The sequence below is a fragment of the Gobio gobio genome (genome assembly GCF_949357685.1).
Source record: "Gobio gobio genome assembly, chromosome: 8".
NCBI lineage: Eukaryota > Metazoa > Chordata > Actinopteri > Cypriniformes > Gobionidae > Gobio > Gobio gobio.
This window is the reverse complement of record NC_137114.1, coordinates 23,026,399-23,042,744: the sequence shown is the minus strand read 5'-3', so window position 1 is coordinate 23,042,744 and position 16,346 is coordinate 23,026,399. Positions and strand designations below refer to the sequence as shown.

At 43.6% G+C, this 16,346-nt stretch overlaps 1 protein-coding gene across 1 annotated transcript; it reads left to right on the top strand.

Annotated features, from left to right (window-relative positions):
* Positions 1-7,135: 7,135 nt before the first annotated feature.
* sst1.2 (somatostatin 1, tandem duplicate 2) lies at positions 7,136-8,741 on the top strand (the record flags this gene model as incomplete). The annotated part of the gene is made up of 2 exons (XM_079824053.1): positions 7,136-7,288; positions 8,532-8,741. 2 exons carry the CDS (start codon positions 7,136-7,138, stop codon positions 8,739-8,741), a joined length of 363 nt encoding a protein of 120 aa, XP_079680179.1.
* Positions 8,742-16,346: the final 7,605 nt, after the last annotated feature.

Here is a 16,346-nt window from a genome sequence, read left to right as displayed (position 1 = left end):
TCTTCAATCCAGAGGCAGAGAGAAGAATTCAGGCCTAGATCCAGGAGTTTGTGTGTTAGCTTAATGGGAACTATGGTGTTAAAGGCTGAGCTATAGTCAATAAATAGCAGCCTGACATAGTTCCCACTTTTGCTGTCGATGTGAGTGAGGCAGGAGTGAAGGACGTGAGAGATGGCATCTTCAGTCGATCTATTGGGACGATAGGCAAACTGAAGAGGGTCCAAAGTGTCAGGAATGGAGGAGCAAATGTTGTTTTTAATGAGTCTCTCAAAGACCTTCATGACTAAAGATGTGAGAGCCACTGGACGATAGTCATTTAGGCAAGAGGGTTTACTGATCTTAGGTACAGGGATGATGGAGGATCGTTTGAAAGAGGTGGGGACAACAGATGTAGCAAGGGACTCGTTAAATATGGATGTAAAAATCTATCTATCTATCTATCTATCTATCTATCTATCTATCTATCTATCTATCTATCTATCTATCTATCTATCTATCTATCTATCTATCTATCTATCTATCTATCTATCTATCTATCTATCTGTCTATCTGTCGGTCTGTCTGTCTGTCTGTCGGTCTGTCGGTCTGTCTGTCTGTCCATCCATCCCCTATCCATCCCTCCATCCATCCCCTATCCATCCCTCCATCCATCCCCTATCCATCCGTCCATCCATCCCCTATCCATCCGTCCATCCATCCCATATCCATCTGTCCATCCATCCCCTTTCCAACCGTCCATCCACATGTCCATCCCCTATCCATCTGTCCATCCATCCATCCCCTATCCATCTGTCCAACTATCCCCTTCCCATCCGTCCATCCATCCCCTATCCATCTATCCAACTATCCCCTTCCCATCCGTCCATCCATCCCCTATCCATCTGTCCATCCATCCCCTATCAATCTGTCCATCCATCCCCTATCCATCCGTCCCCTTTCCAACCATCCATCCATCACCTATCCATCCGTCCATCCATCCCCTATCCATCCGTCCATCCATCACCTATCCATCTGTCCATCCATCCCCTATCCATCTGTCCATCCATCCCCTTTAAAACCGTCCATCCGTCACCTATCCGTCCATCCATCCATCCCCTTCCCATCTATCCATCCCCTTCCCATCCGTCCATCCATCCCATATCCATCTGTCCATCCATCTCCTTTCCAACCGTCCATCCATCCGTACATCCATCCCCCTATCCATCTGTCCATTCCCTATCCATATGTCCATCCCCTATCCATCCATCCATCCATCCCCTATCCATTTGTCCATCCATCCCCTATCCATCTGTCCATCCATCCCCTATCCATCCATCCCCTATCCATCTGTCCATCCATCCCCTTTCCAACTGTCCATCCAGCCCATATCCATCTGTTCATCCATCCCCTTTCCAACTGTCCATCCATCACCAATCCATCTGTCCATCCATCCCACATCCATCTGTCCATCCATCTCCTTCCCATCCGTCCATCCATCCCCTTCCCATCCGTCCATCCATCCCCTTCCCATCCGTCCATCCATCCCATATCCATCTGTCCATCCATCTCCTTTCCAACCGTCCATCCATCCGTACATCCATCCCCCTATCCATCTGTCCATTCCCTATCCATATGTCCATCCCCTATCCATCCATCCATCCCCTATCCATTTGTCCATCCATCCCCTATCCATCTGTCCATCCATCCCCTATCCATCCATCCCCTATCCATCTGTCCATCCATCCCCTTTCCAACTGTCCATCCAGCCCATATCCATCTGTTCATCCATCCCCTTTCCAACTGTCCATCCATCACCAATCCATCTGTCCATCCATCCCACATCCATCTGTCCATCCATCCCCTTCCCATCCATCCATCCATCCCCTTCCCATCCGTCCATCCATCCCCTTCCCATCCGTCCATCCATCTCCTTTCCAACCATCCATCCATCCCCTTTCCAACCGTCCATCCATCCCCCTATCCATATGTCTATACCCTATCCATCTGTCCATCCATCCATCCCCTATCCATCTGTCCATCCATCCCCTACCCATCGATCCATCCATCCGTCCCCCATCCATCCGTCCCCTATCCATCCATCCCCTATCCATCTGTCCATCCATCCCCGTTCCATCCGTCCATCCATCCCCTATCCATATGTCCATCCATCCCCTATCCATCTGTACATCCATCCCCTATCAATCTGTCCATCCATCCCCTATCCACCGTCCATCCATCCGTCCCCTTTCCAACCATCCATCCGTCCCCTATCCATCCATCCATCCATCCCCTATCCATCTGTCCATCCATCCCCTATCCATCCGTCAATCCATCACCTATCCATCTGTCCATCCATCCATCCCCTATCCATCTGTCCATCCATCCCCTACCCATCGATCCATCCATCCGTCCCCCATCCATCCGTCCCCTATCCATCTGTCCATCCATCCCCGTTCCAACCGTCCATCCATCCCCTATCCATATGTCCATCCATCCCCTATCCATCTGTCCATCCATCCCCTATCCATCTGTCCATCCATCCGTCCCCTTTCCAACCATCCATCCATCACCTATCCATCTGTCCATCCATCCCCTATCCATCCGTCCATCCATCCCCTATCCATCTGTCCATCCATCCCCTATCCATCCGTCAATCCATCCCCTATCCATCCATCCATCCATCCATCGCCTTCCAACCGTCCATCCATCACCTATCCATCCGTCCATCCATCCCCGTTCCAACCGTCCATCCATCACCTATCCATCCGTCCATCCATCCCCTATCCATTCGTCCATCCATTCCCTATCCATCCCCTATCCATATGTCCATCCCCTATCCATCTGTCCATCCATCCCCTATCCATATGTCCATCCCCTATCCATCTGTCCATCCATCCCCTATCCATTCGTCCATCCATCCCCTATCCATTCGTCCATCCATTCCCTATCCATTCGTCCATCCATCCCCTATCCATCCATCCATCCATCTCCTTTCCAACCGTCCATCCATCCCCTTTCCAACCGTCCATCCATCCAAACATCCATCCCCCTATCCATATGTCCATCCCCTATCCATCTGTCCATCCATCCATCCCCTATCCATCTGTCCATCCATCCCCTACCCATCCATCCATCCATCCGTCCCCCATCCATCCGTCCCCTATCCATCCATCCCCTATCCATCTGTCCATCCATCCCCGTTCCAACCGTCCATCCATCCCCTATCCATATGTCCATCCATCCCCTATCCATCCATCCCCTATCAATCTGTCCATCCATCCCCTATCCATCCGTCCATCCATCCGTCCCCTTTCCAACCATCCATCCATCACCTATCCATCCGTCCATCCATCCCCTATCCATCCATCCATCCATCCCCTATCCATCTGTCCATCCATCCCCTATCCATCCGTCAATCCATCACCTATCCATCTGTCCATCCATCCACCATCCATCTGTCCATCCATCCCCTACCCATCGATCCATCCATCCGTCCCCCATCCATCCGTCCCCTATCTATCCATCCCCTATCCATCTGTCCATCCATCCCCGTTCCAACCGTCCATCCATCCCCTATCCATATGTCCATCCATCCCCTATCCATCTGTCCATCCATCCCCTATCCATCTGTCCATCCATCCCCTATCAATCTGTCCATCCATCCCCTATCCATCCGTCCATCCGTCCATCCATCCCCTATCCATCCATCCATCCATCCCCTATCCATCTGTCCATCCATCCCCTATCCATCCGTCAATCCATCACCTATCCATCTGTCCATCCATCCACTATCCATCTGTCCATCCATCCCCTACCCATCGATCCATCCATCCGTCCCCCATCCATCCGTCCCCTATCCATCCATCCCCTATCCATCTGTCCATCCATCCCCGTTCCAACCGTCCATCCATCCCCTATCCATATGTCCATCCATCCCCTATCCATCTGTCCATCCATCCCCTATCCATCTGTCCATCCATCCCCTATCAATCTGTCCATCCATCCCCTATCCATCCGTCCATCCATCCATCCATCCATCCCCTATCCATCTGTCCATCCATCCCCTATCCATCCATCAATCCATCCATCCATCGCCTTCCAACCGCCCATCCATCACCTATCCATCCATCCATCCCCGTTCCAACCGTCCATCCATCACCTATCCATCCGTCCATCCATCCCCTATCCATATGTCCATCCCCTATCCATCTGTCCATCCATCCCCTATCCATTCGTCCATCCATCCCCTATCCATTCGTCCATCCATCCCCTATCCATATGTCCATCCCATCCCGTATCCATCTGTCCATCCATCACCTATCCATCTGTCCATCCATCCCCTTTCCATCCGTCCATCCACCCCCTTCCCATCCGTCAATCCATCCCCTATACACATGTCCATCCTATCCAGTATCCATTCGTCCATCCATCCCCTATCCATATGTCCATCCCCTATCCATCTGTCTATCCATCCCCTATCCATTCGTCCATCCATCCCCTATCCATATGTCCATCCCATCCCTTATCCATCTGTCCATCCATCTGTCCATCCATCCCCTTTCCATCCGTCCATCCACCCCCTTCCCATCCGTCAATCCATCCCCTATACACATGTCCATCCCATCCCCTATCCATTCGTCCATCCATCCCCTATCCATATGTCCATCCCCTATCCATATGTCCATCCCCTATCCATCTGTCCATCCATCCCCTATCCATCTGTCCATCCATCCCTTATCCATATGTCCATCCCATCCCTTATCCATCTGTCCATCCATCCCCTTTCCATCCGTCCATCCACCCCCTTCCCATCCGTCAATCCATCCCCTATACACATGTCCATCCATCCCCTATCTATGCGTCCATCCATCCCCTATCTATGCGTCCATCCATCCCCTAATCCACATGTCCATCCCATCCCTGTATTATGCTCATTTGCACTGCCGACTGTTATTTACAGTACATACTGTTTACATTTGCATTTTGCACCGTACTTCTAACTGTAATTTGCAACCACTTTCCACTGCACTTTTACACTTTTTTCGGATAGCTTCTGTCCATAATTTATTGCACTACCTTAATCCACTGCCATATTCCTCATTTTAGCCTAACATATCATTGTATACCTCTATCTGTAAAATTCTGTTTATAGTAATAGCCATCTGTATATTATATTATATTCATAGTACATATCCACCTGTAAATTCTGTTTATAGTAATAGCCATCTGTATATTATATTATATTCATAGTACATATCCACCTGTAAATTCTGTTTATAGTAATAGCCATCTGTATATTACATTATATTCATAGTACATATCCACCTGTAAATTCTGTTTATAGTAATAGCCATCTGTATATTTATTCACTGTACATATTCACCTGTAAATTCTGTTTATAGTAATAACCATCTCTCTATTTATAGATATATTTATATATATTCAGTACATATCCATGTCCTGCACTTATGCAAACGTTGTATATCCTGCACTTGCTGCTATTTCACTTCTGGTTAGACCTAAACTGCATTTCGTTGCCTTGTACTTGTACTTGTGTAATGACAATAAAGTTGAATCTAATCTAATCTAATCTAATCTAATCCCCTATCCATCTGTCCATCCCTCCATCCTATCTATTTTATATCAATTCAAATTTGGGCCACTTTTAACCTAAGTTTTATGTAACCTGTTTTTTCAGATTTGTTTGCCTTTTCTAAGTCATGACTATTTAAGGCTGACCACAAGATGTCAGGGCAGAATCTCTTTTTGAATGCCTAATGCAAATGTTTTTGTGTTACTTTTCACTATATTATTTTGATTTTGGCTTTGAAAAGTCTCTGTAAACAAATGTTATAAAAAATTCACTTATTTTTTGTAGTAGGTGGTGATCTCTTAATAAATGATTTTAATCATCCATCCGTCTGTCCGTCCATCCATCCATTCATCCACCCACCCACCCATCTTTCTTATATAAATTCAAATTTGGGCCACGTTTAATCTAAGTTTTATGTAACCTGGTTTTGAGATTTGTTTGCCTTTTCTAAGTCATGACTACTTAAGGCTGACCACAAGATGTCAGGGCAGAATCTCTTTTTGAATGCCTAATGCAAATGTTTTTGTGTTACTTTTGTTACTGTCTCTATAAATATTTGTTATCAAAATTCTCTAATTTTTTTAGAGGGTGATGATCTCTTAATGAAATAACTTAAAGCTCAAATTAAAGGCGACAGTACTGGAATGCGACCTTGCACTCAAAAGCACCAGTGCCACCCTTGAACTAAATGCTACAACATGGAACTTGAAATGGTCAGAAATCCAAATAAATTCACATTTTGGAAGGCAATCTGTAAGAGATAAAAACAGAAAAGGAAATGTCGCCATGTTGTTCTGGGTGGCTGCTTACTTGTCCATATTAAAAGAGCCCAATCCTAAAATTCAAAAATTATATTCTAGTTTCAAGAAATGGCTTCATATAAGGAAAAGTGATGCTTGTTTTTGTGTAATAATGTCTTCTAGCCTACTGTAAATACTTATGTTTAGGCTTTGATTTATATATCACACCTGTCACTAAATGACCGCCACTATATGATGATTTCTTCAATCAATGCTTTGAATCTTAATTCAGAATTCACAAATCATTAAATTCATTCTTTTATCTTTTCAGTGGGAATGGAAGATGTCCTCAACAGCACAAACGCACGTACTTCTTGTGTTAGCACTTCAAGAAAAGACACATTAAACTCTTCACTCAGAATCAATTAAGTTTATTAAACCTTTTATCCTTCACTTCTGCCGTGGCGTGTGCTTCAGAGCGAGGGAGGCTCAAACCCAGGCATTTCTCTGTTGTATTTGTTTTAGATTAGCTGAACAAACCTGAATCCATTCAGTCTAATGCTTTTATTGTAGCTCCCATTGTCAAGTCGCAATTCGTTCATTTGCCTTATCTTAATGAGAGTGTCTCCCATTAGTGTGGGACCAAAAGAATCTTAATGCTTTATGACATCACAGTCCACCATCACCCAGCAACCTGGGCAGCTGTCAGTCAATGATACGAGTGGAGGGAGAGTTTAAAAAGAGCGCTTGGGATTTCCACGGGTCCAGAACCAGAACTACAGCTCCGAAGAGACACTCCGTGAACGGAAAACAGAGGTTTGAGATGAGACTGTGTGAGTTGCAGTGTTATTTGGCCCTGCTGGGTCTGTCTCTTGTGCTGTGTGGTCGCAGTGCAAACTCCCAGCTAGAACCGGACCTGGACTTCCGCCACCGCAGACTTCTGCAGAGAGCACGAGCGATTGGACAGGCTACACAGGTGAGTCTCGAATTAACATCTGGTCAAGCTAACAGGAAACGTTGTCAGAACATTCTGGCAAGGTTCTCTCAAAATAATGAACAAACATTCTTTCAGTAACGTTAATAGAATGTTCATTATCTGGTCTTTAATAATATTATCAAAACAGCACAAAAATTGTATTTATACTATAATTTATGGATTTATTTTTTCAGTTGGACATTAGTCTAATGTTGCTACTTTTTTCAGATGGTGCAGAGAACATTCAAAAGTAACATTCAGTAATACTTGCAAAATTATAAAATAAACATACCTTTAATGTTTTCTCATTCACATTCACCAAGATTGTTTTTTTTAATCTGGACTTTTTTGACGTTCTGAGAACATTCATAAATAACTTAATGGGAACATTAGCAAAACGTTCCTAGAATTTTTTTTGTTAGCCGTTTAACTAACTAACATTAAACTTACATTACCTGAAACTACTATTTCAATATCAAATTTGAATTTTTTTATTGAATACACATAAATACTGATAGTTAACCCCCCAAAAATTGTCGTTTACTCACCCTCATGTCATTCCAAATCTATACTGACTGGCTTTTTTTCTGCGGAACACCTAAAGAACAAGAATATTTCAGCTGTTTTTGTCAATGTCAATCGAGTTCAAAACAACATTGAACCCCATTGACTTTGTATGGACAAAAAAACACTACGATATTTGTCAAAATATGTTCTTTTGTGTTTTGCATAAGAAATAAAGGACAATAATGACTATTTTATAGAAGTTATAATAACATTTTTAACTGTTCCTTTGCATCAAAACCCAGGACAGTGTTCAGTTTGTTTAATGCTCCAGTTCATTCTACTTTTAATAGATGTTTAAATGGGAAATCACTGCAACCCTCTTCTAATTCTATAGGAAGACACAATTAGTTCCAGGCTCTCTCTCCTTTTCCTTCACTCACATACGCACGTTTCTAAATGACTCTGTTTTTCTCATTTACATTTTGGCAAGTAAATGCATTATCTTTTACTATACAGGAACTCTTGGGTTAATGGAATACATTTAGCTCTAATGAAAACACACATTCCCTTATAAATACAAAATGGCTTTTCTCTTTTAGCCTTTTCTCATGTATAGCCTACGTTAATCTAAATTAAAACACCATTAGCTTTACTAGACGGTGTTTATTATACAAATAAAAGGGAACGTGAGGGGGAAAATGAACTTAAATGTTGATCCCGTCATATGTTTTCTCAGGACTGGACCAAGAAAGATGTTGAAGAACTCCTTTCCCTGCTCTCCATGCCTGAAATGGAGATGCGTGAGAATGATATTTCAGCGGTGGACGAAAACGAGGGCCTGCGTGTGGAGCTAGAGCGTTCCGCGGAGAACTCGAACCACATTCCCACTCGGGAACGTAAAGCAGGATGCAAAAACTTCTACTGGAAGGGCTTCACTTCCTGCTGAGGCCCTCGCTTGAGGTCGCCTATTAACACCCTCTCAAATCTCTTGCTAACCTAACAGCTGTGGTCAAATCACCAGTTATGTGGTTCTGTCAGTCAATCAACTGATGGGAAGTTAATAAAGAATAAAATAAAGAATAAAAAATAAAAGGGCTTTTTTTTGTGGTGGATGTGAATATGATGATGAGGTAGGCTATACATTTAGGCTATACATGCTGTATTTCTTTGAACTTTTTGTGCAGGGAACATTAGCATTAATGATATTGTGTGTGTGATGTCACAGCGGTGATTATTAGTGGTAATTAACAGGCATTAGGATTATTTCGATAATTTCTGTTTATCATTGTGAGAGGCACGACACACCAGTAGGCTATGACTAAGAATGACAATGGAAAGAAACAACGAAAACCATTCCCTTCTGAACAGAATGTTCCCACAACTTTCACTAATGTTTTGTAAATGTTATGTAAATGTTAAAATAAAATGTTCTTTACCATTTATAGCATGTTCTTATACTATTAGTTGCTAACATTTGATATGTGATCATGGTGTTGAGAGAAATGTTCTTAGAACATCCATATGATGTTATTGATGAATGTTAATGTTTAACTTCTTGGAATATTACAAATAAACATTCTAATAATGTTATATTGTGATTTAAAAAATAATGTTAGGAAAATACTTACATTATCTTTTCTTACCACGATAAGAAACCAGGTCAAACATTAAAAATCACTGTTCCTCGCCACAACAGAACATAAATGTGTTAGCCCGTTAGCCTTTCCGTCAGTAAAAGCCGGACGAGCACGCATGACTGATGGAACATATTTGAAAAGAACAAATAATTCACATGCATCATTTGCAGCCGGGTTTCTCTCGCGCGCACACTCCAGTTTGATGTGTTCTTCATTAGCGTGCTGTTGTCTGTGAAAACAGACACTGCTCCACGACTGGAGCTCCGTCCCTTGAGGCTCGCGCACGAACGCGCAGACAGGGTGGAAAAAGCTATTAGGCAGTTGTAATTGTTATTTAATTATGGTCCTGAAAGCACCGCAAATATTTCAACACATCTGGACTGTTTGATTAGCAAGCCTGAGAAGACACTTCGTCAGGCATTAGACTGTTTGTACTCTCTGCTGCTGTGTGTTTACCGAGTCGAGTGGGCCTGCACACATTTTTTCAAGTGTGCGTGCGTATTTTCGTGTTTAGTTGACATTTTCTATACTTGCTTGTTTGAGCCAATGTATCATATAAGCGTAAAAACAAAAGATTTTCTCATAAGAGAAATCCCCCAAAAATATCTTCAAGTTGTCCCCGTGAGAAATGAGACAAGTCTCCTGCTTTTCAGATGTTTCTCCTGAGTAAATGACCCCCGTAATTAAATATTTCTGATCAAATTATATTATTATTATTGTAGGCTAATTATATATTATATCCATAATTACTTGTTCATTTCACTCTTTATTCTGTTTTAATAATTAATTTGAACAGATAATTCATTATCTGTCTATAGAATAAAATATAGTAATTTTATATATTATCATTTATATTTTTATGGAAAAGTTCTCCAGAGCTATATAAGAGCAATACCATTTTCCTCTGCACCCACACAAATATTTCCATGTTATTCCTCATCCAGCTAAAACAAAACACAAATATCGGACAATCCTTCTGTTTCGAGGAAAACAATAGGCCCAAAGCATGAATTGAGTGTATCTTCGCTGTCCACACAGCTCAGAGCTCCAGCAAAGCCAGTGACGTGTCACGCTCTCCAAACAAAAGACTCATCACTGTCATTCACGACCTTCTGCATGTAAAAATAAGTGATGAGAAATAGGCACACAGCCAAAGTCATTCCAATTCATTGCAATGCAGCTTATATATGGTATTTTGTTACTTAACTATTCTTTCATTTCAATCTGGTCAGAAGGAGATACACAAGCCACTGTATCTACAGCTGTCAATCAAACCAATTGTGCTACATTGAACGTGATGAGTCATCAAGTCAGCTGGTTAATTTCTCTTTATCAGCACTCACTGCCTGCCTGCCTGCCCACAACCAACTGTTATTTCTCATGGAGACATATTTCATTTGGTAAATGCTTAGCACAAATATTTGCAAATGTTGAGCAATGTGATGCTGACAAACTGCTGGTGAGGCAAAAGTAAAAAAAACAAAACGATTTTTCTAAAATCTTGACAAAACCTCCTTTGGAAATTAAGGGTGTGTTCACACTTGGCACGTTTGGTTCAATTAAAAAGAACCCTGGTGCGATTGCTCTGTTAGTGCTGCTCCTTTTGGCGTTTTCACACTGGGGTGGTTCGACTGAAGGGGCTTTCAAACTGTGCACGTTTGCCGCGGTCCGAGTCCGATCGTGATTGTTCCTGGTGTTCTGTTTGTGTGGGGCTTCTCGGGGTGGGGTGTTCTTCTGAAGATCAAGCCTGTGTGGGCAGGAACTGAGGGAAAAGTTCCAGAAGTTTAGAGTTCGCTGTCTATGAGGCAGGAGCATCAGCCTCTCAGGTGCTCACGTTAATAAAGAAGCCTTAAAACCGTTAAGTGAGTCTATTGTTTTCTCTGTTCGCTACACTGGTGTCAGAAGTGAACTGATTGAATCCAGTTAGTATGCAGGATTGCTGTCGTTATCATCCCTGCCACTCGATGCAGAAGCAGACTCAAGAAAAGTTTAAGTCCGAGTCAGAAGCAAGCCGGATGTTTCATGATGCTCTGGACGCTTCGGCGTGAGCTTCTGACCAATTTGCAACAGAGGAAGGCTTTCTGGAATCGCACAAGGCTCATGTGAAGGAGGCTACTAGGAAGATGGCTGCATGGTGGGCTTTCATTGCTGGAGCCGAGTGCCGTCGAGTACCGCCAATCTTTCACGAGGACAACAAACTGACATGGAGGCGCCCACGGAACCGCACTGTCTTCAGATATATGAACAGACATGGCAGCACCCACGGAACCGCGCTGTTTGATGGGAACCATGTGGACCCCCAACACTCATCGTCATCACCAGCAGGAGTCTCAAGAGAGACAAGGGGAAGGTGATCAAGTACTGTTGGAGGAGGGTGAATGTGGGCCATAAGAGTCTTTGGTTGTGGTTGGACGAACATGTGTTAGTTATTTTTGTCATGTGCCAATTTTGGTGGAGAGGGTTCCATGTTTAGCATTGGTGGATACGGGATCAACTGTGACAGTTATAAGAACAGAGCTAGTTCTGACCAATGCCAGTCTGGAACCCACCACTGTTCGACTATGCATAGCGACAGGGGGACTGGCGCAAATGAAGGGTAAAGGCGTGGTGGGGTTGACTGTAGGGGGAAAGACATTACGTCTTTCAGTATGGGTGGCTGCAGTCCAGGACCCTTGTATTCTTGGTCTGGTATTTCTTAGAAGTGCAGGTTGCCAGTTAGACCTTGCAGGATGCAGCAGCTGCTCCTGAGGACCCTAGTTTGGAGCACCACACACTGCTCTTGCAAACCCATCCTAGCACTGATGCTAGTCTACCACAGGTAGATGTTTCCCCCACATCCCAGCTGACATCTGCCCCAGGGTGACAGGGGAGTCCCCTTCAGAGCCTGCCTCAAGCCTCTCCAGTAGGTATGGGCATGAGAATGGCGTTTCATTTCTGCCTCTCAAGAAGGCAGAGGGGTTGGTTGCTTTGAGGGAGTTGTGGCTGAAGAATTGTGAGGGCTTGGATGAGAGTCAGGTGTGTTTGACGGTGGGGACAGTGGTAAGACTGGAGACGGCTGCAAGAGGAAGATGCGGACCTGCAGCCAGTAATACAGTGGGTCCAAACTTAGCAGCATCCTCTGTGGGAGGAAGTGGCCATTCTCTCTTTGTCCACAAAAACGTATGGGCCAAATTCGGGGACCTGCGCCTGCGAGATGGGGTGTAAGAGAGGGAGTGGAAAGACCCCGCCACTGGGTAGGGGAGGTAGCAGGCGTGGTGCCCAGGTTGCTGCATGAGGGGGTTATCAGGGCTGTCCATAGGACGGTGGGGTCTGGACACTTTGGGGTTTCAAAAAACACTTAAACTTGCTAGACAGAGTTTTTACTGGGGGCTTGGGAGGAGAGATGTGAAGGATTTTTGTCAGCAAGTGATGGTTGCACTACCCACAAGGGCCGCCTGGCCAGTCCCTCACTCCCCTGCAACAGTTCCCCGTAGGGGGCCCAATGGAGAGAGTGGGGGTGGATGTCATAAGTCCTTTTCCATGTTCGGAGAGGGGTAACAGGTTTGTGCGGAAGGCTATGGATTATTACACTAAATGGCTGTAAGCTTACACACTGCCTGACCAAGAAGCCGAGACAGTGGTGAACATGTTGGTGGATGGCATGTGCAGCCATTTCGGGGTCACAGAATCCATACACAGCTACCAAGGCCTGAATTTTGAGTCGCGCATCCGCAAAGTGATGTCCTCGTTGAGAGGTTTAATAGGACGCTGGTGGAACAGCTGGCCAATGTGTCTGCCAAGCATCATTGAGATTCGGATACACACTTGCCATTTATCCTAATGGCATGCCCGCAAAGTGGGGAACCGGCAGAAGAGAAATTACAACCTGAAAGCAAAAAGGCGACATTTCACAGTAGGAGAGCTGTCGGTGTCCAGCCCTCAGAGAAAGAAGGGCAGGTGCCCTAAACTTCTAAACGACTCCCAGTGGGTTGGGCCGTGCAGTGTTCTGGAGAGAATCAGAGAAGGCGTTTACTGAGTTCAGTTGCTTCCGAGGGGTAGGAAGGTGTCTTTACTCTGAGACAGATTAGAACCTTATAGAGGAAGTGCCACCGCAGCCCCAGCACCGGCCTCCTCTACAGTTGTGCCAACCCCGGAGGGTGGGCCAGGATCCCAGCCGAGCACTTCCAGTCCTCTGGCAGTCCCACATGCAGCCACACCAATTATTGAGCTGCAAACCTTGCATTCGAATAGTCTTTTTTCAGTTACTCAAGAAGGCCATCTGCGGCCTCAGAGAGTCAGGAGGCCGCTGAGATGGTTCAGGGACTTTGTTCGTTCCCTGACGGGGACAGGGGAGCAGTGTGGCAAGTCTAAAGAGTGTTTCATGTTCTATTCAGATATTCGTGATCTAAGTCCATGAATGTTCTTTTCCTGTGTTCTGTGTTCCTCTGTTTGTGTAGGGCTTGAAGGGGTGGGTGTTCTTCTAAAGATCAAGCCTGCGCAGATATGTGTGGACGAGAACTGGGGGAAAAGTTCCAGAAGTTTGGAGCTCACTGTCTGTGACACAGGAGCATCGGCCACTCAGGTGCTCACATTAATAAAGAAGCCTTAAAACCATTAAGTGAGTCTTTTGTTTTCTCCGTTTGTTACAGTATTTACGAGTTGAACAAACATGAACACCACCACAATGTTGAAAATACGAGTGGGAAGCTGGGGATTTTTTTTAAGCCCTGATCTTTATGAGTTGGGGGTGTGTCAGTGAGAAACATGGCAGAATACCACAATACTACCACAAGATATTTAGCAGTGATAGTGTCAGGCTTTTCTATTTACATCTAAATGCATCTCAGGGATGGAGAAATGCTTCTTAAATCTTAAATCTTAGTTTCGAGGAAAAGATTTGAAGCATCAGGAGTGTCGAAAACAGTGCCATCTCGAGATCAGAATATATGATCATGTAATATAGGCTTATATAAAAAATGTTAGTAAATGGACTTGAACTTAGTGTAGTAGTGGTCTGGGTTCAAACATTCCAACATGCAAGTGAAACATTCACGTGACAGGAAAGAAAGTGAGGCTTTGTTTTTCTTTAATCAATATAAATGTAACATGGACCAAAAACATGTAAACAAACCAAAAACGGGACATGTCACAAGATGCGACCCCAGGGGCATTTCTAGGATTTTAATTTTAGGGGGGCTCAGCCCCCAGTGAGGGTATAGAAAAAAAATGGTAAAACTTTAGTTTAGGGTCCAATTCTCACTATTAACTAGTAGCTTATTAGTATGCATATTAGGATATTGGCTTTTTATTATTACTTATAAAGCAAATATTAATGCCTTATTCTGCATAACCATATTGTACATCCCTTAATCATACAATGTAGGCAGGTTGATAATCACTGAGATCCCAAATGTGAGGTAGTTAGGGGGGTTCGGGTGCTCCCCCGAGAAAATTTTGATTTCCATGATCTACATATGTGCATCAAGATGTTCTGAACGCCAAACAATTCGATAACAATAGCTTGAAAACCATGTCAGTGGGCAGATATGACTGATTAAGTTGTTTTACATTTTTGTCAGTGAAGACAGTAAAACTGTCAAAAAAAGTTTAACTGATATTTATATGTTTTATGAATCATTTTTGTAGACATGTTAAAGGGTTAGTTCACCCAAAAATGAAAATTCTGTCATTAATTACTCACCCTCATGTTGTTGGACACCCGTAAGACCTCCGAAAGGCTTCAGATAGGCCTCCATTGGCATTCAGTACATTTACACTCCCAAGATCCATAAAAGGCTCTTAAAACGTCGTTACAAAGTCCATCTCACCACAGTGACTCTACAATAATTTTACGATGCGACGACAATAGTTTTTGTGCACAAAAAAAAATCTAAATAACACCTTTATCCAACTTGTTCTTGTCTTCCGTGTGTGCCTCCACGACACATGCGCGAGAATATCACGTAGCGCCGGGGTTCGGGAATCCATGAAATGCACACTTTAACCCCATTTTGAGAACTACGCCGAGACCTAAAGCACGATCAATGTAGAATTCAACAGCTTAGATACGCGCGTCTTCCTCTGCTTGTAAACAAATCGCTTCTGGGTCATGTGTCCGAACGCCGGATCTGCGTCATATTCTCGTGCATGCGTCATGGAGGAACACAAGGAAGACAAGAACAAGTTGGATAAAGGTGTTATTTAAATTTTTTCTTGCGCACAAAAACTATTGTCGTCGCATCGTAAAATTATTGTAGAGTCACTGTGGTGAGATGGACTTTGTAACGACGTTTTAAACACCTTTTATGGGTCTTGGGAGTATTAATGTACTGAATGCCAATGGAGGCCTATCTGAAGCCTTTCTAAGCCATCAGCTTTCAACACAAATATCTTCATTTGTGTTCCGAATATGAACAGAGGTCTTACGGGTGTCGAACAACATGAGGGTGAGTAATTAATGACATAATTTTCATTTTTGGGTGAACTAACCCTTTAATATACTGAAGGCTAACAGGAAAGCTAGGTAACTAAATGTATTAAATTAATTCACAATATGCACACATTCATTACTAATCTTATGCCCAATACAGGCTGAAAAAAACTGAGCTTTTTTTATTTACTGAGAGCTACAAATGGAATTATTACAATATGTAAAAATTTACAATATGCACACATTCATTACTATAAATCTTTTGCCTAATCTGAAGAAAACGGCTTTGTTAATATTTCTTGTTTGATAATTTTATTATAAATTACATTATTGGCCTATTTCAATTCAAACGGGCGAAGGGGTCCTATTACGCCCATGTGCGACCCTAAAACCACTTCTCCTCACAGCAGATTTTTGTTTGTGTGTTTGAAGGAGGGATTCCTGCTGCTGTTTTATTTTTACTTTTTGGACCACACCAAATGGACCAAATGAACCAAGAAAACCA